The 26,000-nt window shown below is 47.2% G+C and overlaps 1 protein-coding gene across 4 annotated transcripts in view; it reads right to left on the bottom strand.

Moving 5' to 3' along the window:
• Nucleotides 1–26,000, bottom strand: part of LOC142714081 (echinoderm microtubule-associated protein-like 2) — an 86,520-nt gene that overhangs the window by 7,568 nt on the left and 52,952 nt on the right. For 3 of the 4 annotated variants that reach the window (XM_075848638.1, XM_075848639.1, XM_075848641.1), the window contains 11 exons: nt 20,803–20,831; nt 7,522–7,651; nt 6,400–6,549; nt 6,232–6,301; nt 5,967–6,077; nt 5,788–5,883; nt 5,540–5,704; nt 5,054–5,153; nt 4,356–4,510; nt 4,147–4,275; nt 3,796–3,927 (listed from right to left, as the gene is read on the bottom strand). In XM_075848638.1, coding sequence (XP_075704753.1) covers nt 3,796–3,927; nt 4,147–4,275; nt 4,356–4,510; nt 5,054–5,153; nt 5,540–5,704; nt 5,788–5,883; nt 5,967–6,077; nt 6,232–6,301; nt 6,400–6,549; nt 7,522–7,651; nt 20,803–20,831 — 1,267 coding nt within the window. Of the gene's footprint in view, nt 1–3,795; nt 3,928–4,146; nt 4,276–4,355; nt 4,511–5,053; nt 5,154–5,539; nt 5,705–5,787; nt 5,884–5,966; nt 6,078–6,231; nt 6,302–6,399; nt 6,550–7,521; nt 7,652–20,802; nt 20,832–20,921; nt 21,199–26,000 lie in introns of those variants that run through there. The other variant, XM_075848640.1, reaches the window with a different exon arrangement.

Genomic DNA, 26,000 nt, shown 5'->3' with positions numbered 1-26,000 from the left:
AGTCACACTATGGACCCTCTACTGTAAGAGCAGTCACACTATGGAACCTCTACTGTAAGAGCAGTCTTACTATGGCACCTCTACTGTAAGAGCAGTCACACTATGGAACCTCTACTGTAAGAGCGGTCACACTACGGAGCCTCTACTGTAAGAGCGGTCACACTACGGAACCTCTACTGTAAGAGCAGTCACACTACGAAACCTCTACTGTAAGAGCAGTCACACTATGGAACCCTCTACTGTAAGAGCAGTCACACTATGGAACCTCTACTGTAAGAGCAGTCACACTATGGAGCCTCTACTGTAAGAGCAGTCACACTATGGAACCTCTACTGTAAGAGCAGTCACACTATGGAACCTCTACTGTAAGAGCGGTCACACTATGGAGCCTCTACTGTAAGAGCAGTCACACTATGGCGCCTCTACTGTAAGAGCAGTCACACTATGGAGCCTCTACTGTAAGAGCAGTCACACTATGGAACCTCTACTGTAAGAGCAGTCACACTATGGAACCTCTACTGTAAGAGCAGTCACACTATGGAACCTCTACTGTAAGAGCAGTCACACTATGGAACCTTTACTGTAAGATCAGTCACACTATGGAGCCTCTACTGTAAGAGCAGTCACACTATGGAGCCTCTACTGTAAGATCAGTCACACTATGGAACCTCTACTGTAAGATCAGTCACACTATGGAACCTCTACTGTAAGAACAGTCACACTATGGAGCCTCTACTGTAAGAACAGTCACACTATGGAGCCTCTACTGTAAGATCAGTCACACTATGGACCCTCTACTGTAAGATCAGTCACACTATGGAACCTCTACTGTAAGAGCAGTCACACCATGGAACCTCTACTGTAAGAGCAGTCACACTATGGAACCTCTACTGTAAGAGCGGTCACACTATGGAGCCTCTACTGTAAGAGCGGTCACACTATGGAGCCTCTACTGTAAGATCGGTCACACTATGGACCCTCTACTGTAAGAGCGGTCACACTATGGAGCCTCTACTGTAAGAGCGGTCACACTATGGAGCCTCTACTGTAAGATCAGTCACACTATGGACCCTCTACTGTAAGATCAGTCACACTATGGAACCTCTACTGTAAGAGCAGTCACACCATGGAACCTCTACTGTAAGAGCAGTCACACTATGGAACCTCTACTGTAAGAGCGGTCACACTATGGAACCTCTACTGTAAGAGCAGTCACACTATGGACCCTCTACTGTAAGATCAGTCACACTATGGAACCTCTACTGTAAGAGCAGTCACACCATGGAACCTCTACTGTAAGAGCAGTCACACTATGGAACCTCTACTGTAAGAGCGGTCACACTATGGAGCCTCTACTGTAAGAGCGGTCACACTATGGAGCCTCTACTGTAAGAGCAGTCACACTATGGAACCTCTACTGTAAGATCAGTCACACTATGGAGCCTCTACTGTAAGATCAGTCACACTATGGAACCTCTACTGTAAGAACAGTCACACTATGGAACCTCTACTGTAAGAGCAGTCACACTATGGAGCCTCTACTGTAAGAGCAGTCACACTATGGAACCTCTACTGTAAGAGCAGTCACACTATGGAGCTCCTACTGTAAGAGCAGTCACACTATGGAACCTCTACTGTAAGAGCGGTCACACTATGGAGCCTCTACTGTAAGATCGGTCACACTATGGAATCTCTACTGTAAGATCAGTCACACTATGGAACCTCTACTGTAAGAGCAGTCACACTATGGAACCTCTACTGTAAGAGCAGTCACACTATGGAGCTCCTACTGTAAGATCAGTCACACTATGGAGCCTCTACTGTAAGATCAGTCACACTATGGAACCTCTACTGTAAGATCAGTCACACTATGGAACCTCTACTGTAAGAGCAGTCACACTATGGAACCTCTACTGTAAGAGCAGTCACACTATGGAACCTCTAAGGTAAGAGCAGTCACACTATGGAGCCTCTACTGTAAGAGCAGTCACACTATGGAACCTCTACTGTAAGATCAGTCACACTATGGAGCCTCTACTGTAAGAGCAGTCACACTATGGAACCTCTACTGTAAGAGCGGTCACACTATGGAGCCTCTACTGTAAGAGCAGTCACACTATGGCGCCTCTACTGTAAGAGCAGTCACACTATGGAGCCTCTACTGTAAGAGCAGTCACACTATGGAACCTCTACTGTAAGAGCAGTCACACTATGGAACCTCTACTGTAAGAGCAGTCACACTATGGAACCTCTACTGTAAGATCAGTCACACTATGGAACCTCTACTGTAAGAGCAGTCACACCATGGAACCTCTACTGGTAAGAGCAGTCACACTATGGAGCCTCTACTGTAAGAGCAGTCACACTATGGAGCCTCTACTGTAAGAGCAGTCACACTATGGAGCCTCTACTGTAAGAGCAGTCACACTATGGAACCTCTACTGTAAGATCAGTCACACTATGGAGCCTCTACTGTAAGATCAGTCACACTATGGAACCTCTACTGTAAGAACAGTCACACTATGGAACCTCTACTGTAAGAGCAGTCACACTATGGAGCCTCTACTGTAAGAGCAGTCACACTATGGAACCTCTACTGTAAGAGCAGTCACACTATGGAGCTCCTACTGTAAGAGCAGTCACACTATGGAGCTCCTACTGTAAGAGCAGTCACACTAGGGAACCTCTACTGTAAGATCAGTCACACTATGGAGCCTCTACTGTAGGATCAGTCACACTATGGACCCTCTACTGTAAGAGCGGTCACACTATGGAACCTCTACTGTAAGAGCAGTCACACTATGGAACCTCTACTGTAAGAGCAGTCACACTATGGAACCTCTACTGTAAGATCAGTCACACTATGGAGCCTCTACTGTAAGAGCAGTCACACTATGGAGCCTCTACTGTAAGAGCAGTCACACTATGGAGCTCCTACTGTAAGAGCAGTCACACTATGGAACCTCTACTGTAAGAGCAGTCACACTATGGAGCCTCTACTGTAAGAGCAGTCACACTATGGAGCCTCTACTGTAAGATCAGTCACACTAGGGAACCTCTACTGTAAGATCAGTCACACTATGGAACCTCTACTGTAAGAGCAGTCACACTATGGAACCTCTACTGTAAGATCAGTCACACTATGGAACCTCTACTGTAAGATCAGTCACACTATGGACCTCTACTGTAAGAATTTGAAGTCTGGAAGGAATTTTATCCTAAAGATGAAGAAACTTTTGTCTGATGAGAGTTTTGCTTCCTCTGAACTAGATGCATTATGTATTTTTTCCATCTATGTTAGTTTTCTAGGAGTCACGTTATATATTGGGCAGCAGTCTGTATGTGATTACCAGGTCTGCGTCTATTACATCATAGCCCCCTCCTCGTTTAAACACATAATTGTAGTCCTCCCCCGGTAATGACTGTGGAGAGGTCAGATCTCCTATAAGAGCCCGGCGTCCTGTGATATAGACGGCCACATACAGCAACTAATGGCCGAGTCCTGCAGGGACCGATGACGTCCCATATACAGGAGTGATCAGTCATTACTCCACAGATTCACGGTTTACTCCTCCACATCGCACATTTCACTGTATAAATCCCCATAGAACGTTCATCCAGTAAGAAAACACAGGACTTACAGGTATGCGGAGACATTGGGGGCCCCACAAGACCCTGTTATACAGATGATGCTGGAGATGACTTGGAGCAGGTCCCTCCCCCACACGTGGTATATTATATATCATACAATAATGGGACATATCAGCGGCAGCTCATCACCCCCTCCGCTCTCACCTCCAGGGTGGTGGTCCACACAGGCTCGTGGTCTTTGCTGTTCCAGAGATGAACCAGTTTGTCATGGCCACAGGTCAGAAACTGATCAAGAGATGGGTGAGAGCAGAGACCCCACAGTTCATCTGTGTGACCCTAAATCAAGACAAATAAAGATACAGGTGCATTGTTATGTGTGACGTCCAGATATTACACGAGGGGCCCTGAACAGACCGGAGAGAAGTGGACGCATCCCCAACCCATAACCCTCCGGCGGCCCCGTGATCCGTATATAGAGTTTATCTGAATCCCTGTGCACGGCCGGGTGACGGAGAGAAGATCTGCCTCATCCGTGTCATCTCACCGAGTCATTACCTGTATTAGGCAGCGGAGTCCGCTCTCCAGGCTGCCGCTCATCACACAGTTCTTTGTGGTGCCCACATACAGCACGTCCCCTCCTCGCCCCTCAGCAATAGTTCTCACCGGGCCGTAACATTCCGGAATCTACAAAGTAAAGTATAAATGACATGAAGCTTCATCTCACAGGAATCTTCTTCCTTCATCCCGTCCCTGTCCCTTCTTACCCGGGTCTCTCGCACTTTCTTATAGTCCCGGTCCCACAGTATGATTCTTCCGTCCTTGCCTCCTCCAGATAATAACGTCCCGTCTCTACAGACACACAAAGCGAAGACTCCACCATCGTGAGCGGCGCAGACCGCCTGGGAGATCCGGTGACTGCCTGAAAGAGACGCACGGGACGTTCCCGGAATCAGGACCTTACTGTGCGGTCTTCAGAGGAACGTTCCCGGAATCAGGACCTTACTGTGAGGTCTTCAGAGGAACGTTCCCGGAATCAGGACCTTACTGTGAGGTCTTCAGAGGAACGTTCCAGGAATCAGGACCTTACTGTGAGGTCTTCAGAGGAACGTTCCCGGAATCAGGACCTTACTGTGAGGTCTTCAGAGGAACGTTCCAGGAATCAGGACCTTACTGTGAGGTCTTCAGAGGAACGTTCCAGGAATCAGGACCTTACTGTGAGGTCTTCAGAGGAACGTTCCAGGAATCAGGACCTTACTGTGAGGTCTTCAGAGGAACGTTCCCGGAATCAGGACCTTACTGTGAGGTCTTCAGAGGAACATTCCCGGAATCAGGACCTTACTGTGAGGTCTTCAGAGGAACGTTCCAGGAATCAGGACCTTACTGTGAGGTCTTCAGAGGAACGTTCCAGGAATCAGGACCTTACTGTGAGGTCTTCAGAGGGACGTTCCAGGACTCTTCTTACCTTTGCCCCAGATGTACAAATTGCCGTTAGAATCTCCCGTGACCACATCTCCATTCTCAGCAAAGGCCACACAAAGGACAAATCGCGGCTTCTCGTGTTTCTGTGGAGGAGAGAAATGACCCGACAAGTTCATTGCTGAGATCTCATGTTCCATTTATTTGCCGGATTGCAGCATCTTCCATAATTGCTGCTCCAGTCCAGACACACGGAGGAGAAGAACATACATCTCTTTATACAATCTGGAGGACCAGTCCTAATAGCCGGGGTGATCCAATGGCCACATGGTTTTCTAGTATTATCAGAATATAATATATCAGCAGAATCTAAACTGATCATTAAACCCCCATCAATCAGTCCACTCGTGTTTCCACAGATCACTGCATCCCGGACGAGCCCCCACTTTTTTTAGCTTCTTTTTGGTCCCGGAGTCTGTGTTGAATTCTGTATAATGAGGTCGTCCTTTCTTCCTTCCCTGTGACATCTTACCTCAAATACTCCCTGCCTCTTGCTTAAAGTGCCTGTCGCACCTGCGGCCCCTCCAGCAGGGGCCCCTTCAAGGCTCCAGTAATACAGCTGTGACTTTCCACAGGTTATGATCAGGTTGGGTTCTGTTGGATGAAAGATGGTGGCGAGCACAGGCTCTGTAGAACACTGGGGGACAGACGAACGGTCTCCGTTAACTCTTTACTACATGTTTGCCATATACTGTACAACAATGGAAAGACATGTCATACCTTGACTTCTGTCACCTTCACCTCACGCTGCCACTGCCACACTGACACGACATGGTCCCCAGATTCATCACATGCGCACAGATGACTCCCGCCGTCCTGCGAAGCATAAGAGGGGCGCAGGGGTCACGTTGCGTCTGCCGCAGGCGTCACACCATGCAAGAGGCCACAACATTACTCACGGTTTTGGAGAAACTTAGACAGGTGACCGCTCTGTCAAAATGTCCCACTCCAATGACATGGAGAGTGCACAGGCTGACGGAGTGCCAGATCCGGACATGGGGGGGCAGAGCCTGGGGGCAGGAGCACATTGATGTTATATGTGGGCAGATTAGAAGACAGGACTGGTGTAGATGTGAGGGGCTATCATACAGAATATAGTCCATACTCCGCTCACTCCTACAGATGTCAAGGACTAACGCTCAGCACAAATCATCCCGCACTCACCTTCCCGTCCTGCGAGTTCCCCGCCACTTGACCGCTGGCGATTGTTACGGAGTCGGGATGGACAGCAAGACTGGAAGATGAAGAGCAATCATAATGGGGAAATCCAGCGGACAGTAGAAAGGGGGAACAGTCACCCCACATTTCAGCTGATATCATCCATAAACCGACCTTTTGATGTCATCAGTGTGACCCCGGTAGTGTCTCTGTGTGCCGGCTGCCGGGTCGTACAGGACACAGACAGCTGCGCTAAAGTACAACAACTCTCCGGATGGGAGGATGTAGAGGTTGCTGCGACAATCCCGACCTCTGTAGCCATATCTGTACATCCCTGACATCAAGGACTATGACGTGACACAAGAGAGTCATTTATGGTTAAAGGTAAACTAGAGTCTGCGTTACTTAAAGGGAACCCGTCACGCTGAAATACAGTCTAATGTGCGGGCAGGAGGAGGAGCGCAGCAGATCAATAGATTTATTTATTTGGGAAAAGATTCAGTATAACTTGCTTACATTTAAACCTCTGCTTAGTCTGGGCTTAGGAGTCCAGTGGGCGGTCCTACTCAGTGATTGACAGCTATCTGTATTCACACTCCTACGAGGAAGGTTGTATTTGTCGATCTGCTGCGCTCTCCGCACATTAGACTATTTCAGCGTGACGGGTTCCCTTTAACCCCCCAGATGATGCTCCGTGACTGTAATTTCTTAGGAATCTGGAAAAATTAGTCACCAGCGAGCAGTGCATTGTGGGAGCTCTGAAGACCGTCACATGTCAGAGCTCAGCTGTGAGGTCACATAACGCAGCGGAAAATTAGTGCAAGGACAGGAAAGCCAAGATTTACAAAGTCACTGAAGTGAAATAATCAGAAGATGGAGCGAGGTGGGTAATAATCTATGACTGGAGCCTCGAGCTGACCGCACGTGATTGACGACACTCTGTACAGCGCTGCGGAATATGTTGGCGATATATAAGCAACGGAAATCAATAAACTTTGTCTTAGAAACAACTTGGAAAAGGGTTGGAGTAGAACCCCTCACCCCGCGATACCCACACCCTCAGAGCTCCGCCACCTGTGAGTAATAGGCAGAAGACGTGTCTAATGATCAGATCATCCGCGTGAGGTCTTCACCCACCAGACCCCATTAGGCACCGCGCTCAGGAGTCGGGGTTATAGGGTTTCATGTGACCTGGTTGGCTGGGGTGGATCACATGAACATACAGACTGCCCCGCCATATCCATGCTAGAGAATGACTGACGGGGGCGACTGGTCGGAAATGACACCTCAGGATACACCCATTCCAGCTGCAGCTCCCGCGGGGGAAGTTCTCCTTTTGCTTCTAGACTGTAAGAGGCGACCAGCGAGTCCGGAACATAGAGGGGAACAGAGCGGCCCCGCAGATAGAGCTTCACGACCCCCTCCTCTGTAAGGGGGAGAAACATTTCACAAAATGACACTCGACTTAAGGAACCAGATGCTCAGGAGACACCAATACAAATCACAAGACTGGAAATAACAACATGACGGGTGTGAATGATGGTGACGAGAGGCTGCGCATGAGTGACGGGTGTGAATGATGGTGACGAGAGGCTGTGTATGAGTGACGGGTGTGAATGATGGTGACGAGGGGCTGTGTATGAGTGACGGGTGTGAATGATGGTGACGAGGGGCTGTGTATGAGTGACGGGTGTGAATGATGGTGACGAGGGGCTGTGTATGAGTGACGGGTGTGAATGGTGGTGACGAGGGGCTGCGTATGAGTGACGGGTGTGAATGATGGTGACGAGGGGCTGTGTATGAGTGACGGGTGTGAATGATGGTGACGAGAGGCTGTGTATGAGTGACGGGTGTGAATGATGGCGACGAGAGGCTGTGTATGAGTGACGGGTGTGAATGATGGTGACGAGGGGCTGTGTATGAGTGACGGGTGTGAATGATGGTGACGAGGGGCTGTGTATGAGTGAAGGGTGTGAATGATGGTGACGAGGGGCTGTGTATGAGTGACGGGTGTGAATGATGGTGACGAGAGGCTGTGTATGAGTGACGGGTGTGAATGATGGTGACGAGAGGCTGTGTATGAGTGACGGGTGTGAATGATGGTGACGAGAGGCTGTGTATGAGTGACGGGTGTGAATGATGGTGACGAGAGGCTGTGTATGAGTGACGGGTGTGAATGATGGTGACGAGAGGCTGTGTATGAGTGACGGGTGTGAATGATGGCGACGAGAGGCTGTGTATGAGTGACGGGTGTGAATGGTGGTGACGAGGGGCTGCGTATGAGTGACGGGTGTGAATGGTGGTGACGAGGGGCTGCGTATGAGTGACGGGTGTGAATGATGGTGACGAGGGGCTGTGTATGAGTGACGGGTGTGAATGATGGTGACGAGAGGCTGTGTATGAGTGACGGGTGTGAATGATGGTGACGAGGGGCTGTGTATGAGTGACGGGTGTGAATGATGGTGACGAGAGGCTGTGTATGAGTGACGGGTGTGAATGATGGTGACGAGAGGCTGTGTATGAGTGACGGGTGTGAATGATGGTGACGAGAGGCTGTGTATGAGTGACGGGTGTGAATGATGGTGACGAGAGGCTGTGTATGAGTGACGGGTGTGAATGATGGTGACGAGGGGCTGCGTATGAGTGACGGGTGTGAATGGTGGTGACGAGGGGCTGCGTATGAGTGACGGGTGTGAATGATGGTGACGAGGGGCTGTGTATGAGTGACGGGTGTGAATGATGGTGACGAGAGGCTGTGTATGAGTGACGGGTGTGAATGATGGAGACGAGGGGCTGTGTATGAGTGAAGGGTGTGAATGATGGTGACGAGAGGCTGTGTATGAGTGACGGGTGTGAATGATGGTGACGAGAGGCTGTGTATGAGTGACAGGTGTGAATGATGGTGACGAGGGGCTGTGTATGAGTGACAGGTGTGAATGATGGTGACGAGGGGCTGTGTATGAGTGACGGGTGTGAATGATGGTGACGAGGGGCTGTGTATGAGTGACGGGTGTGAATGTTGGTGACGAGAGGCTGTGTATGAGTGACGGGTGTGAATGATGGTGACGAGGGGCTGTGTATGAGTGACGGGTGTGAATGATGGTGACGAGAGGCTGTGTATGAGTGACGGGTGTGAATGATGGTGACGAGAGGCTGTGTATGAGTGACGGGTGTGAATGATGGTGACGAGGGGCTGTGTATGAGTGACGGGTGTGAATGTTGGTGACATGGACCGCTGTCCTAGGAGAGGCTCGGTGGGCTCATCATGTTTACGGCCGGGTTTCTTGTAGCTGCTCTGCTGACATTTTTAGTGAAACAAACACCTTGTGAGCGATTACAATGGGGGTCCGGCTGCTGGGGGGCTACGGGAACTCGTGGCTGCTCTTTAATCCTATTCTAGGTTGACTGTCTCCAGTAAGGTCCACACCTTTCATCATTTCCCAGCAGACACTGCGGCTGGCCGGAGGCAATCTCTAACATTCGTGTATGGGGTCTCCGCTACCTGTGGGATTGTGGAGTTGGGGTCACTGACCGGGGGGCACAATTATGGAGGAAGTTACTAACAGATCTGAGCCCGCCGGTGGGTCACTAGCCGCCCCTGAGGACTGGTCATGGGGAGAGGTGGTCAGACGCTATATCTGACTTTACTATGGGATGAACGTGGTGGGGTCAGTTTTGTTGATGTGGGGGATGACAATGTGGGCTGTAATGGAAGTGAGAGTTCAGCTGTGAGGTCATCAGTAAAAAAAGAACCAAGTTTATGAATCAAACCCCTCCCCAGGAAGGAAACACAAATCTATCAAACCAGCAAAGACGGTTCTGACATCACAATCAGTCAATCGAGGCGACAATCTGTTTAACCAGACATGAAACTACAGCCGAGGACGAGCAGAACCGCCGGAGGGCAGAACTGCCGGAGGGCAGAACCGCCGGAGGGCAGAACCGCCGGAGGACAGAACCGCCAGAGGACAGAACCGCCAGAGGACAGAACCGCCAGAGGACAGAACCGCCAGAGGACAGAACCGCCAGAGGACAGAACCGCCGGAGGGCAGAACCGCCGGAGGGCAGAACCGCCGGAGGGCAGAACCGCCGGAGGGCAGAACCGCCGGAGGGCAGAACCGCCGGAGGGCAGAACCGCCGGAGGGCAGAACCGCCGGAGGGCAGAACCGCCGGAGGGCAGAACCGCCGGAGGACAGAACCGCCAGAGGGCAGAACCGCCGGAGGGCAGCACCGAAGTGAAAATTCAGAACCTTCCTGCAGGTCCATTCAGACATTGCACCAAATAAAACGCACCGAGTCAGGGTAGGATCCCTTGCGGATTTTGGATGTGGTTTTACAGCTCCATCGTTTCTGTGTGTCAGGACGTCCGGCAGAGGAGACGCATTCACAACTTGCAGCGCACGTGATCTGTAAATATCTCAGCTGCAATTTGCACTTTTTCGGGTTTGAGATCACGCACCGACGTCGCAGTTTTATTGCGGTTTTCTCCGGTTTTGGTTTGGCTTTGAACCGAATCACATTGAAAAGTGTGAACACGTCCTTCTTATATCAATGAGGCCTGATGTGTGGCGGGGGTATCACACTGCACTGCATCCATAGACCTGAGCCCACGTAATAACAAGCCACAATGTGACCCGAGCCCACGTAATAACAAGCCACAGTGTGACCCGAGCCCACGTAATAACAAGCCACAGGGTGACCCGAGCCCACGTAATAAGCCACAGGGTGACCCGAGCCCACGTAATAACAAGCCACAGTGTGACCCGAGCCCACGTAATAACAAGCCACAATGTGACCCGAGCCCACGTAATAACAAGCCACAATGTGACCCGAGCCCACGTAATAACAAGCCACAATGTGACCCGAGCCCACGTAATAACAAGCCACAGGGTGACCCGAGCCCACGTAATAACAAGCCACAGTGTGACCCGAACCCACGTAATAACAAGCCACAGTGTGACCCGAACCCACGTAATAACAAGCCACAGTGTGACCCGAGCCCACGTAATAACAAGCCACAGGGTGACCCGAGCCCACGTAATAACAAGCCACAGGGTGACCCGAGCCCACGTAATAACAAGCCACAGGGTGACCCGAGCCCACGTAATAACAAGCCACAGGGTGACCCGAGCCCACGTAATAACAAGCCACAGTGTGACCCGAGCCCACGTAATAACAAGCCACAATGTGACCCGAGCCCACGTAATAACAAGCCACAATGTGACCCGAGCCCACGTAATAACAAGCCACAGGGTGACCCGAGCCCACGTAATAACAAGCCACAGGGTGACCCGAGCCCACGTAATAACAAGCCACAGGGTGACCCGAGCCCACGTAATAACAAGCCACAGGGTGACCCGAACCCACGTAATAACAAGCCACAGTGTGACCCGAGCCCACGTAATAACAAGCCACAGTGTGACCCGAGCCCACGTAATAACAAGCCACAGTGTGACCCGAGCCCACGTAATAACAAGCCACAGTGTGACCCGAGCCCACGTAATAACAAGCCACAGTGTGACCCGAGCCCACGTAATAACAAGCCACAGGGTGACCCGAGCCCACGTAATAACAAGCCACAGGGTGACCCGAGCCCACGTAATAACAAGTCACAGGGTGACCCGAGCCCACGTAATAACAAGCCACAGGGTGACCCGAGCCCACGTAATAACAAGCCACAGGGTGACCCGAGCCCACGTAATAACAAGCCACAGGGTGACCCGAGCCCACGTAATAACAAGCCACAGGGTGACCCGAGCCCACGTAATAACAAGCCACAGTGTGACCCGAGCCCACGTAATAACAAGCCACAGTGTGACCCGAGCCCACGTAATAAGCCACAGTGTGACCCGAGCCCACGTAATAACAAGCCACAGTGTGACCCGAGCCCACGTAATAACAAGCCACAGTGTGACCCGAGCCCACGTAATAACAAGTCACAATGTGACCCGAGCCCACGTAATAAGCCAGTGTGACCCGAGCCCATGTAATAAGCCACAATGTGACCCGAGCCCACGTAATAAGCCACAATGTGACCCGAGCCCACGTAATAACAAGCCACAGGGTGACCCGACCCCACGTAATAAGCCACAGGGTGACCCGAGCCCACGTAATAACAAGCCACAGGGTGACCCGACGTAATAACAAGCCACAGGGTGACCCGAGCCCACGTAATAACAAGCCACAGGGTGACCCGAGCCCACGTAATAACAAGCCACAGGGTGACCCGAGCCCACGTAATAACAAGCCACAGTGTGACCCGAGCCCATGTAATAACAAGCCACAGTGTGACCCGAGCCCACGTAACAAGCCACAATGTGACCCGAGCCCACGTAACAACAAGCCACAATGTGACCCGAGCCCACGTAATAACAAGCCACAGTGTGACCCGAGCCCACGTAATAACAAGCCACAGGGTGACCCGACCCCACGTAATAAGCCACAGGGTGACCCGACCCCACGTAATAAGCCACAGGGTGACCCGAGCCCACGTAATAACAAGCCACAATGTGACCCGAACCCATGTAACAACAAGCCACAATGTGACATGAGCCCACGTAACGACAAGCCACAATGTGACCCGAGCCCATGTAATAAGCCACAGTGTGACCCGAGCCCACGTAATAACAAGCCACAGTGTGACCCGAGCCCACGTAACAACAAGCCACAGTGTGACCCGAGCCCACGTAATAACAAGCCACAATGTGACCCGAGCCCACGTAATAAAAAGCCACAGTGTGACCCGAGCCCACGTAATAACAAGCCACAGTGTGACCCGAGCCCACGTAATAACAAGCCACAGTGTGACCCGAGCCCACGTAATAACAAGTCACAATGTGACCCGAGCCCACGTAATAACAAGCCAGTGTGACCCGAGCTCACGTAATAACAAGCCACAATGTGACCCGAGCCCACGTAATAAGCCACAATGTGACCCGAGCCCACGTAATAACAAGCCACAGGGTGACCCGACCCCACGTAATAACAAGCCACAGGGTGACCCGAGCCCACGTAATAACAAGCCACAGGGTGACCCGAGCCCACGTAATAACAAGCCACAGGGTGACCCGACCCCACGTAATAACAAGCCACAGGGTGACCCGAGCCCACGTAATAACAAGCCACAGGGTGACCCGAGCCCACGTAATAACAAGCCACAGTGTGACCCGAGCCCATGTAATAACAAGCCAGTGTGACCCGAGCCCATGTAACAACAAGCCACAATGTGACCCGAGCCCATGTAACAACAAGCCACAATGTGACCCGAGCCCACGTAATAACAAGCCACAATGTGACCCGAGCCCACGTAATAACAAGCCACAGGGTGACCCGAGCCCACGTAATAAGCCACAGGGTGACCCGACCCCACGTAATAACAAGCCACAGGGTGACCCGACCCCACGTAATAACAAGCCACAGGGTGACCCGAGCCCACGTAATAACAAGCCACAGGGTGACCCGACCCCACGTAATAACAAGCCACAGTGTGACCCGAGCCCACGTAATAACAAGCCACAGTGTGACCCGAGCCCATGTAATAACAAGCCACAGTGTGACCCGAGCCCACGTAATAACAAGCCACAGGGTGACCCGAGCCCACGTAATAACAAGCCACAGGGTGACCCGAGCCCACGTAATAACAAGTCACAGGGTGACCCGAGCCCACGTAATAACAAGCCACAGGGTGACCCGAGCCCACGTAATAACAAGCCACAGGGTGACCCGAGCCCACGTAATAACAAGCCACAGGGTGACCCGAGCCCACGTAATAACAAGCCACAGGGTGACCCGAGCCCACGTAATAACAAGCCACAGTGTGACCCGAGCCCACGTAATAACAAGCCACAGTGTGACCCGAGCCCACGTAATAAGCCAGTGTGACCCGAGCCCACGTAATAACAAGCCACAGTGTGACCCGAGCCCACGTAATAACAAGCCACAGTGTGACCCGAGCCCACGTAATAACAAGTCACAATGTGACCCGAGCCCACGTAATAAGCCAGTGTGACCCGAGCCCATGTAATAAGCCACAATGTGACCCGAGCCCACGTAATAAGCCACAATGTGACCCGAGCCCACGTAATAACAAGCCACAGGGTGACCCGACCCCACGTAATAAGCCACAGGGTGACCCGAGCCCACGTAATAACAAGCCACAGGGTGACCCGACGTAATAACAAGCCACAGGGTGACCCGAGCCCACGTAATAACAAGCCACAGGGTGACCCGAGCCCACGTAATAACAAGCCACAGGGTGACCCGAGCCCACGTAATAACAAGCCACAGTGTGACCCGAGCCCATGTAATAACAAGCCACAGTGTGACCCGAGCCCACGTAACAAGCCACAATGTGACCCGAGCCCACGTAACAACAAGCCACAATGTGACCCGAGCCCACGTAATAACAAGCCACAGTGTGACCCGAGCCCACGTAATAACAAGCCACAGGGTGACCCGACCCCACGTAATAAGCCACAGGGTGACCCGACCCCACGTAATAAGCCACAGGGTGACCCGAGCCCACGTAATAACAAGCCACAATGTGACCCGAACCCATGTAACAACAAGCCACAATGTGACATGAGCCCACGTAACGACAAGCCACAATGTGACCCGAGCCCATGTAATAAGCCACAGTGTGACCCGAGCCCACGTAATAACAAGCCACAGTGTGACCCGAGCCCACGTAACAACAAGCCACAGTGTGACCCGAGCCCACGTAATAACAAGCCACAATGTGACCCGAGCCCACGTAATAAAAAGCCACAGTGTGACCCGAGCCCACGTAATAACAAGCCACAGTGTGACCCGAGCCCACGTAATAACAAGCCACAGTGTGACCCGAGCCCACGTAATAACAAGTCACAATGTGACCCGAGCCCACGTAATAACAAGCCAGTGTGACCCGAGCTCACGTAATAACAAGCCACAATGTGACCCGAGCCCACGTAATAAGCCACAATGTGACCCGAGCCCACGTAATAACAAGCCACAGGGTGACCCGACCCCACGTAATAACAAGCCACAGGGTGACCCGAGCCCACGTAATAACAAGCCACAGGGTGACCCGAGCCCACGTAATAACAAGCCACAGGGTGACCCGACCCCACGTAATAACAAGCCACAGGGTGACCCGAGCCCACGTAATAACAAGCCACAGGGTGACCCGAGCCCACGTAATAACAAGCCACAGTGTGACCCGAGCCCATGTAATAACAAGCCAGTGTGACCCGAGCCCATGTAACAACAAGCCACAATGTGACCCGAGCCCATGTAACAACAAGCCACAATGTGACCCGAGCCCACGTAATAACAAGCCACAATGTGACCCGAGCCCACGTAATAACAAGCCACAGGGTGACCCGAGCCCACGTAATAAGCCACAGGGTGACCCGACCCCACGTAATAACAAGCCACAGGGTGACCCGACCCCACGTAATAACAAGCCACAGGGTGACCCGAGCCCACGTAATAACAAGCCACAGGGTGACCCGACCCCACGTAATAACAAGCCACAGGGTGACCCGAGCCCACGTAATAACAAGCCACAGGGTGACCCGAGCCCATGTAATAACAAGCCACAGTGTGACCCGAGCCCATGTAATAACAAGCCACAGTGTGACCCGAGCCCATGTAATAACAAGCCACAGTGTGACCCGAGCCCATGTAATAACAAGCAACAATGTGACCCGAGCCCATGTAACAACAAGCCACAATGTGACCCGAGCCCACGTAATAACAAGCCACAATGTGACCCGAGCCCACGTAATAACAAGCCACAGGGTGACCCGAGCCCACGTAATAACAGGCCACAGTGTGACCCGAGCCCACGTAATAACAAGCCACAATGTGACCCGAACCCACGTAATAACAAGCCAGTGTGACCCGAAACCATGTAATAACAAACCACAGTGTGACCCGAACCCATGTAATAACAAGCCACAGTGTGACCCGAGCCCACGTAATAACAAGCCACAGGGTGACCCAAGCCCACGTAATAACAAGCCACAGGGTGACCCGAGCCCACGTAATAACAAGCCACAGTGTGACCCGATCCCATGTAATAACAAGCCACAATGTGACCCGAGCCCATGTAACAACAAGCCACAATGTGACCCGAGCCCACGTAACGACAAGCCACAATGTGACCCGAGCCCATGTAATAAGCCACAGTGTGACCCGAGCCCACGTAAAAACAAGCCAGTGTGACCCGAGCCCACGTAATAACAAGCCACAATGTGACCCGAGCCCACGTAACGACAAGCCACAATGTGACCCGAGCCCACGTAACGACAAGCCACAATGTGAACCGAGCCCATGTAATAAGCCACAGTGTGACCCGAGCCCACGTAAAAACAAGCCACAGTGTGACCCGAGCCCACGTAATAACAAGCCACAATGTGACCCGAGCCCACGTAACAACAAGCCACAGTGTGACCCGAGCCCACGTAACAACAAGCCAGTGTGACCCGAGCCCACGTAACAAGCCACAGTGTGACCCGAGCCCACGTAATAACAAGCCACAATGTGACCCGAGCCCACGTAATAACAAGCCACAGGGTGACCCGAGCCCACGTAATAACAAGCCACAATGTGACCCGAGCCCACGTAATAACAAGCCACAGTGTGACCCGAGCCCACGTAATAACAAGCCACAGGGTGAACCGAGCCCACGTAATAACAAGTCACAATGTGACCCGAGCCCACGTAATAACAAGCCACAGTGTGACCCGAGCCCACGTAATAACAAGCCACAGGGTGAACCGAGCCCACGTAATAACAAGCCACAGGGTGAACCGAGCCCACGTAATAACAAGTCACAATGTGACCCGAGCCCACGTAATAACAAGTCACAATGTGACCCGAGCCCACGTAATAACAAGCCAGTGTGACCCGAGCCCACGTAATAACAAGCCACAATGTGACCCGAGCCCACGTAATAACAAGCCACAGGGTGACCCGAGCCCACGTAATAACAAACCACAGGGTGACCCGACCCCACGTAATAACAAGCCACAGGGTGACACGAGCCCACGTAATAACAAGCCACAGGGTGACCCGAGCCCACGTAATAACAAGCCACAGTGTGACCCGAGCCCATGTAATAACAAGCCACAGTGTGACCCGAGCCCACGTAACAACAAGCCACAGTGTGACCCGAGCCCACGTAATAACAAGCCATAGTGTGACCCGAGCCCACGTAATAACAAGCCACAGTGTGACCCGAGCCCACGTAATAACAAGCCACAGTGTGACCCGAGCCCACGTAATAACAAGCCAGTGTGACCCGAGCCCATGTAATAACAAGCCACAGTGTGACCCGAGCCCACGTAATAACAAGCCACAATGTGACCCGAGCCCACGTAATAACAAGCCACAGGGTGACCCGAGCCCACGTAATAACAAGCCACAATGTGACCCGAGCCCACGTAATAACAAGCCACAGGGTGACCCGAGCCCACGTAATAACAAGCCAGTGTGACCCGAGCCCACGTAATAACAAGCCACAGGGTGACCCGAGCCCACGTAATAACAAGCCACAGTGTAATGTATATATAAACATGTTATTTTTGTGCATACACATATAGTGAGTGCATGTATACATATTTATGTGAGTGTGTGTGTATATATTGGTGTATAGATTGTATATATTTGTGTATGTATACATTGTGTGTATATATTGCGTATAGATTGTATATATTGTGTATAGATTGTGTATAGATTGTGTATAGATTGTGTATAGATTGTGTATAGATTGTATATAGTGTGTATATATTGTGTATAGATTGTATATAGATTGTATAGATTGTGTATAGATTGTGTATAGATTGTGTATATTGTGTATAGATTGTGTATAGATTGTGTATAGATTGTGTATAGATTGTGTATAGATTGTGTATATATTGTGTATAGATTGTATATATTGTGTATATTGTGTATAGATTGTATATAGTGTATATAGATTGTATATAGATTGTGTATAGATTGTGTATAGATTGTATATAGTGTGTATATAGTGTGTATATAGTGTGTATAGATTGTGTATATTGTGTTTAGATTGTATATATTGTGTATAGATTGTGTATAGATTGTATATATTGTGTATAGATTGTGTTTAGATTGTATATATTGTGTATAGATTGTGTATAGATTGTATATATTGTGTATAGATTGTGCATAGATTGTATAGATTGTGTATAGATTGTATAGATTGTGTATAGATTGTATATATTGTGTATAGATTGTATATATTGTGTATAGATTGTATATATTGTGTATAGATTGTATATATTGTGTATAGATTGTATATATTGTGTATAGATTGTATATATTGTGTTTAGATTGTATATATTGTGTTTAGATTGTATAGATTGTGTATATATTGTGTATAGATTGTATATATTGTGTATAGATTGTATATAGATTGTGTATAGATTGTATATATTGTGTTTAGATTGTATATATTGTGTATAGATTGTATATATTGTGTATATATTGTATAGATTGTGTATAGATTGTATATATTGTGTATAGATTGTGTATAGAGTGTATATATTGTGTATAGATTGTATATATTGTGTATAGATTGTATATATTGTGTATAGATTGTGTATAGTGTATAGAGTGTATAGATTGTGTATATATTGTGTATAGATTGTATATATTGTGTATAGAGTGTATATATTGTGTATATATTGTGTATAGATTGTATATATTGTGTATAGATTGTATATATTGTGTATAGATTGTATATAGTGTATATATTGTGTATAGATTGTATATATTGTGTATAGATTGTATATATTGTGTAGATTGTGTATATTGTGTATAGATTGTATATATTGTGTATATTGTGTAGATTGTGTATATTGTGTATAGATTGTATATATTGTGTATAGATTGTGTATAGATTGTATATATTGTGTAGATTGTGTATTGATTGTGTATAGATTGTATATATTGTGTATAGATTGTATATATTGTGTATAGATTGTATATATTGTGTATAGATTGTATATATTGTGTATAGATTGTATATATTGTGTATAGATTGTATATAGTGTGTGTATAGATTGTGTATAGATTGTATATAGTGTGTATAGATTGTGTATATTGTGTTTAGATTGTATATATTGTGTATAGATTGTGTATAGATTGTATATATTGTGTTTAGATTGTATATATTGTGTATAGATTGTGTATAGATTGTATATATTGTGTATAGATTGTATATATTGTGTATAGATTGTATATATTGTGTATAGATTGTGCATAGATTGTGTATAGATTGTATATATTGTGTATAGATTGTATATATTGTGTATAGATTGTATATATTGTGTATAGATTGTGTATAGATTGTATATATTGTGTATAGATTGTATATATTGTGTATAGAGTGTATAGATTGTGTATAGAGTGTATAGATTATGTATAGATTGTATATAGTGTATAGATTATGTATAGATTGTATATAGATTGTATATATTGTGTATAGAGTGTGTATAGAGTGTATATATTGTGTATAGATTGTGTATAGATTGTGTATATTGTGTATAGAGTGTATAGATTGTATATATTGTGTATAGAGTGTATAGATTGTGTATAGTTTGTATATATTGTGTATAGATTGTATATATTGTGTATAGATTGTATATATTGTGTATATATTGTGTATAGATTGTGTATAGATTGTGTATATTGTGTATAGAGTGTATAGATTGTATATATTGTGTATAGAGTGTATAGATTGTGTATAGTTTGTATATATTGTGTATAGATTGTATATATTGTGTATAGATTGTATATATTGTGTATATATTGTGTATAGAGTGTATATATTGTGTATATATTGTGTATAGATTGTATATATTGTGTATATTGTGCATAGATTGTATATATTGTGTATATATTGTGTATAGATTGTATATATTGTGTATAGATTGTATATATTGTGTATAGATTGTATATATTGTGTATAGATTGTATATATTGTGTATATATTGTGTATAGATTGTGTATAGATTGTGTATATTGTGTATAGAGTGTATAGATTGTATATATTGTGTATAGAGTGTATAGATTGTGTATAGTTTGTATATATTGTGTATAGATTGTATATATTGTGTATAGATTGTATATATTGTGTATATATTGTGTATAGAGTGTATATATTGTGTATATATTGTGTATAGATTGTATATATTGTGTATAGATTGTATATATTGTGTATAGATTGTATATATTGTGTATATATTGTGTATAGATTGTGTATAGATTGTGTATAGATTGTGTATAGATTGTGTATAGAGTGTATATAATCACGTCTGCAGCCGCTGTCCCCGCCATTATCCCCCCTGTACCGCAGTGACCCGGGGTGACTCCTCCGCCGCCCGCCGCGCCCGGTCAGGCTCCCGCTTGGAGAGAATTCTCGGCTCATGTCCGGACCAGGCTGTGATCACCGGCCGGAGCTGCCATTCACCTGAGGTAAATACTAACAACACAGACCGTGTCGCTGCAGGCGAGGACCGCACCAGACACACGCAGCAGAGACGCACAGAGACGCACGCCACTCACCCGGGTAGAACACCACTTGTTTGCTTTTGCTGTGGAGACAGGAGATAAGACGGTATTATAATATGACGGTATAATAAGCGCCCCCCTCCTCTCCCGGCAGCCGGGGACACGCGCGGTACCTGGACGTCTTCTTCATGGCGCCTCCGTCACCACTGAGGGAAACTTCCGTGTGTACAGGGATTACACCCACCTCAGGCTGCGGACACACCCGGCCGTGGGGGAGGGAGTACGAGGCCCGCGCCTCCTCCATCCAAACACCCCGCAGGCTGAATCCCCCGGACTCCTGCACTCGGGATCCTGTATGTTCTGGGGTCTCCGGGGGTCCTTGTGTGACCGAAGTCACTCAGCGCAGCCCCTGTAACATGGCGGCTCCCCGTGCAGGGGCAGATCTACAGCAAAGAGCACGGAGTGTGTGCGGGGCGCGGGGACCCCAGGACACCACCACTCTCATCATATTGTATTCACACCACCACTACTCTCATCATATTATAGTCACATCACCACTACTCTCATCATATTGTATTCACACCACCACTACTCTCATCATATTGTATTCACACCACCACTACTCTCATCATATTGTAGTCACACCACCACTACTCTCATCATATTGTAGTCACACCACCACTACTCTCATCATATTGTAGTCACACCACCACTACTCTCATCATATTGTAGTCACACCACCACTGTCATCATATTGTAGTCACACCACCACTACTCTCATCATATTGTAGTCACACCACCACTACTCTCATCATATTATAGTCACATCACCACTACTGTCATCATATTGTAGTCACACCACCACTACTCTCATCATATTGTAGTCACACCACCACTACTCTCATCATATTGTAGTCACACCACCACTACTGTCATCATATTGTAGTCACACCACCACTGTCATCATATTGTAGTCACATCACCACTACTCTCATCATATTATAGTCACATCACCACTACTGTCATCATATTGTATTCACACCACCACTACTCTCATCATATTATAGTCACATCACCACTACTGTCATCATATTGTAGTCACACCACCACTACTCTCATCATATTGTAGACACACCACCACTACTCTCATCATATTGTAGTCACACCACCACTACTCTCATCATATTGTAGTCACACCACCACTACTGTCATCATATTGTAGTCACACCACCACTACTCTCATCATATTGTAGTCACACCACTACTACTCTCATCATATTGTAGTCACACCACCACTGTCATCATATTGTAGTCACATCACCACTACTCTCATCATATTGTTGTCACACCACCACTACTCTCATCATATTGTAGTCACATCACCACTACTCTCATCATATTATAGTCACATCACCACTACTCTCATCATATTGTAGTCACACCACCACCACTGTCATCATATTGTAGTCACACCACCACTACTCTCATCATATTGTAGTCACATCACCACTACTGTCATCATATTGTAGTCACACCACTACTACTCTCATCATATTGTAGTCACACCACCACTACTGTCATCATATTGTAGTCACACCACCACTACTCTCATCATATTGTAGTCACACCACCACTACTGTCATCATATTGTAGTCACACCACCACTACTCTCATCATATTGTAGTCACACCACCACTACTGTCATCATATTGTAGTCACACCACTACTACTGTCATCATATTGTAGTCACACCACTACTACTGTCATCATATTGTAGTCACACCACCACTACTGTCATCATATTGTAGTCACACCACCACTACTCTCATCATATTGTAGTCACACCACCACTACTCTCATCATATTGTAGTCACACCACTACTGTCATCATATTGTAGTCACACCACCACTACTCTCATCATATTGTAGTCACACCACCACTACTCTCATCATATTGTAGTCACACCACCACTACTCTCATCATATTGTAGTCACACCACCACTACTCTCATCATATTGTAGTCACACCACCACTACTGTCATCATATTGTAGTCACACCACCACTACTCTCATCATATTGTAGTCACACCACCACTACTGTCATCATATTGTAGTCACACCACCACTACTGTCATCATATTGTAGTCACACCACCACTACTCTCATCATATTGTAGTCACACCACCACTACTCTCATCATATTGTAGTCACACCACCACTACTCTCATCATATTGTAGTCACACCACCACTACTGTCATCATATTGTAGACACACCACCACTACTCTCATCATATTGTAGTCACATCACCACTACTCTCATCATATTGTAGTCACATCACCACTACTCTCATCATATTGTAGTCACATCACCACTACTCTCATCATATTGTAGTCACACCACCACTACTCTCATCATATTGTAGTCACACCACCACTACTCTCATCATATTGTAGTCACACCACCACTACTGTCATCATATTGTAGTCACACCACCACTACTGTCATCATATTGTAGTCACACCACTACTACTGTCATCATATTGTAGTCACACCACCACTACTGTCATCATATTGTAGTCACACCACCACTACTGTCATCATATTGTAGTCACACCACCACTACTCTCATCATATTGTAGACACACCACCACTACTCTCATCATATTGTAGTCACACCACCACTACTCTCATCATATTGTAGACACACCACCACTACTCTCATCATATTGTAGTCACACCACCACTACTGTCATCATATTGTAGTCACACCACCACTACTATCATCATATTGTAGTCACACCACCACTACTGTCATCATATTGTAGACACACCACCACTACTGTCATCATATTGTAGTCACACCACCACTACTGTCATCATATTGTAGACACACCACCACTACTCTCATCATATTGTAGTCACACCACCACTACTGTCATCATATTGTAGTCACACCACCACTACTGTCATCATATTGTAGTCACACCACCACTACTGTCATCATATTGTAGTCACACCACCACTACTCTCATCATATTGTAGTCACACCACCACTACTCTCATCATATTGTAGTCACACCACCACTACTGTCATCATATTGTAGTCACACCACCACTACTCTCATCATATTGTAGTCACATCACCACTACTGTCATCATATTGTAGTCACACCACCACTACTCTCATCATATTGTAGTCACACCACCACTACTCTCATCATATTGTAGTCACACCACTACTACTGTCATCATATTGTAGCCACACCACCACTACTGTCATCATATTGTAGTCACACCACCACTACTCTCATCATATTGTAGTCACACCACCACTACTGTCATCATATTGTAGTCACATCACCACTACTCTCATCATATTGTAGTCACACCACCACTACTCTCATCATATTGTAGTCACACCACCACTACTGTCATCATATTGTAGTCACACCACCACTACTCTCATCATATTGTAGTCACACCACTACTACTGTCATCATATTGTAGCCACACCACCACTACTGTCATCATATTGTAGTCACACCACCACTACTGTCATCATATTGTAGTCACACCACCACTACTCTCATCATATTGTAGTCACACCACCACTACTGTCATCATATTGTAGTCACACCACCACTACTCACATCATATTGTAGTCACACCACCACTACTGTCATCATATTGTAGTCACACCACCACTACTCTCATCATATTGTAGTCACACCACCACTACTGTCATCATATTGTAGTCACATCACCACTACTCTCATCATATTGTAGTCACACCACCACTACTCTCATCATATTGTAGTCACACCACCACTACTGTCATCATATTGTAGTCACACCACCACTACTCTCATCATATTGTAGTCACATCACCACTACTGTCATCATATTGTAGTCACACCACTACTACTGTCATCATATTGTAGCCACACCACCACTACTGTCATCATATTGTAGTCACACCACCACTACTCTCATCATATTGTAGTCACACCACCACTACTGTCATCATATTGTAGTCACATCACCACTACTCTCATCATATTGTAGTCACACCACCACTACTCTCATCATATTGTAGTCACACCACCACTACTATCATCATATTGTAGTCACACCACCCCTACTGTCATCATATTGTAGTCACACCACCACCACTGTCATCATATTGTAGTCACACCACCACTACTCTCATCATATTGTAGTCACACCACCACCACTGTCATCATATTGTAGTCACACCACCACCACTGTCATCATATTGTAGTCACACCACCACTACTCTCATCATATTGTAGTCACACCACCACTACTATCATCATATTGTAGTCACACCACCACTACTCTCATCATATTGTAGTCACACCACCACTACTGTCATCATATTGTAGTCACACCACCACTACTGTCATCATATTGTAGTCACACCACCACTACTCTCATCATATTGTAGTCACACCACCACCACTGTCATCATATTGTAGTCACACCACCACTACTGTCATCATATTGTAGTCACACCACCACTACTGTCATCATATTGTAGTCACACCACCACTACTCTCATCATATTGTAGTCACACCACCACTACTCTCATCATATTGTAGTCACACCACCACCACCACTGTCATCATATTGTAGACACACCACCACTACTGTCATCATATTGTAGTCACCCCACCACTACTGTCATCATATTGTAGTCACATCACCACTACTGTCATCATATTGTAGTCACACCACCACTACTCTCATCATATTGTAGTCACACCACCACTACTCTCATCATATTGTAGTCACACCACCACTACTCTCATCATATTGTAGTCACACCACCACTACTGTCATCATATTGTAGTCACACCACCACTACTCACATCATATTGTAGTCACACCACCACTACTGTCATCATATTGTAGTCACACCACCACTACTCTCATCATATTGTAGTCACACCACTACTACTGTCATCATATTGTAGTCACACCACCACTACTGTCATCATATTGTAGTCACACCACCCCTACTGTCATCATATTGTAGTCACACCACTACTACTGTCATCATATTGTAGTCACACCACCACTACTCTCATCATATTGTAGTCACACCACCACTACTGTCATCATATTGTAGTCACACCACTACTGTCATCATATTGTAGTCACACCACCACCACTGTCATCATATTGTAGTCACATCACCACTACTGTCATCATATTGTAGTCACAC

This window comes from Rhinoderma darwinii, unplaced genomic scaffold, assembly GCF_050947455.1.
Source record: "Rhinoderma darwinii isolate aRhiDar2 unplaced genomic scaffold, aRhiDar2.hap1 Scaffold_440, whole genome shotgun sequence".
Taxonomy (NCBI): domain Eukaryota; kingdom Metazoa; phylum Chordata; class Amphibia; order Anura; family Rhinodermatidae; genus Rhinoderma; species Rhinoderma darwinii.
This window is presented reverse-complemented; position numbering and strand designations above follow the sequence as displayed.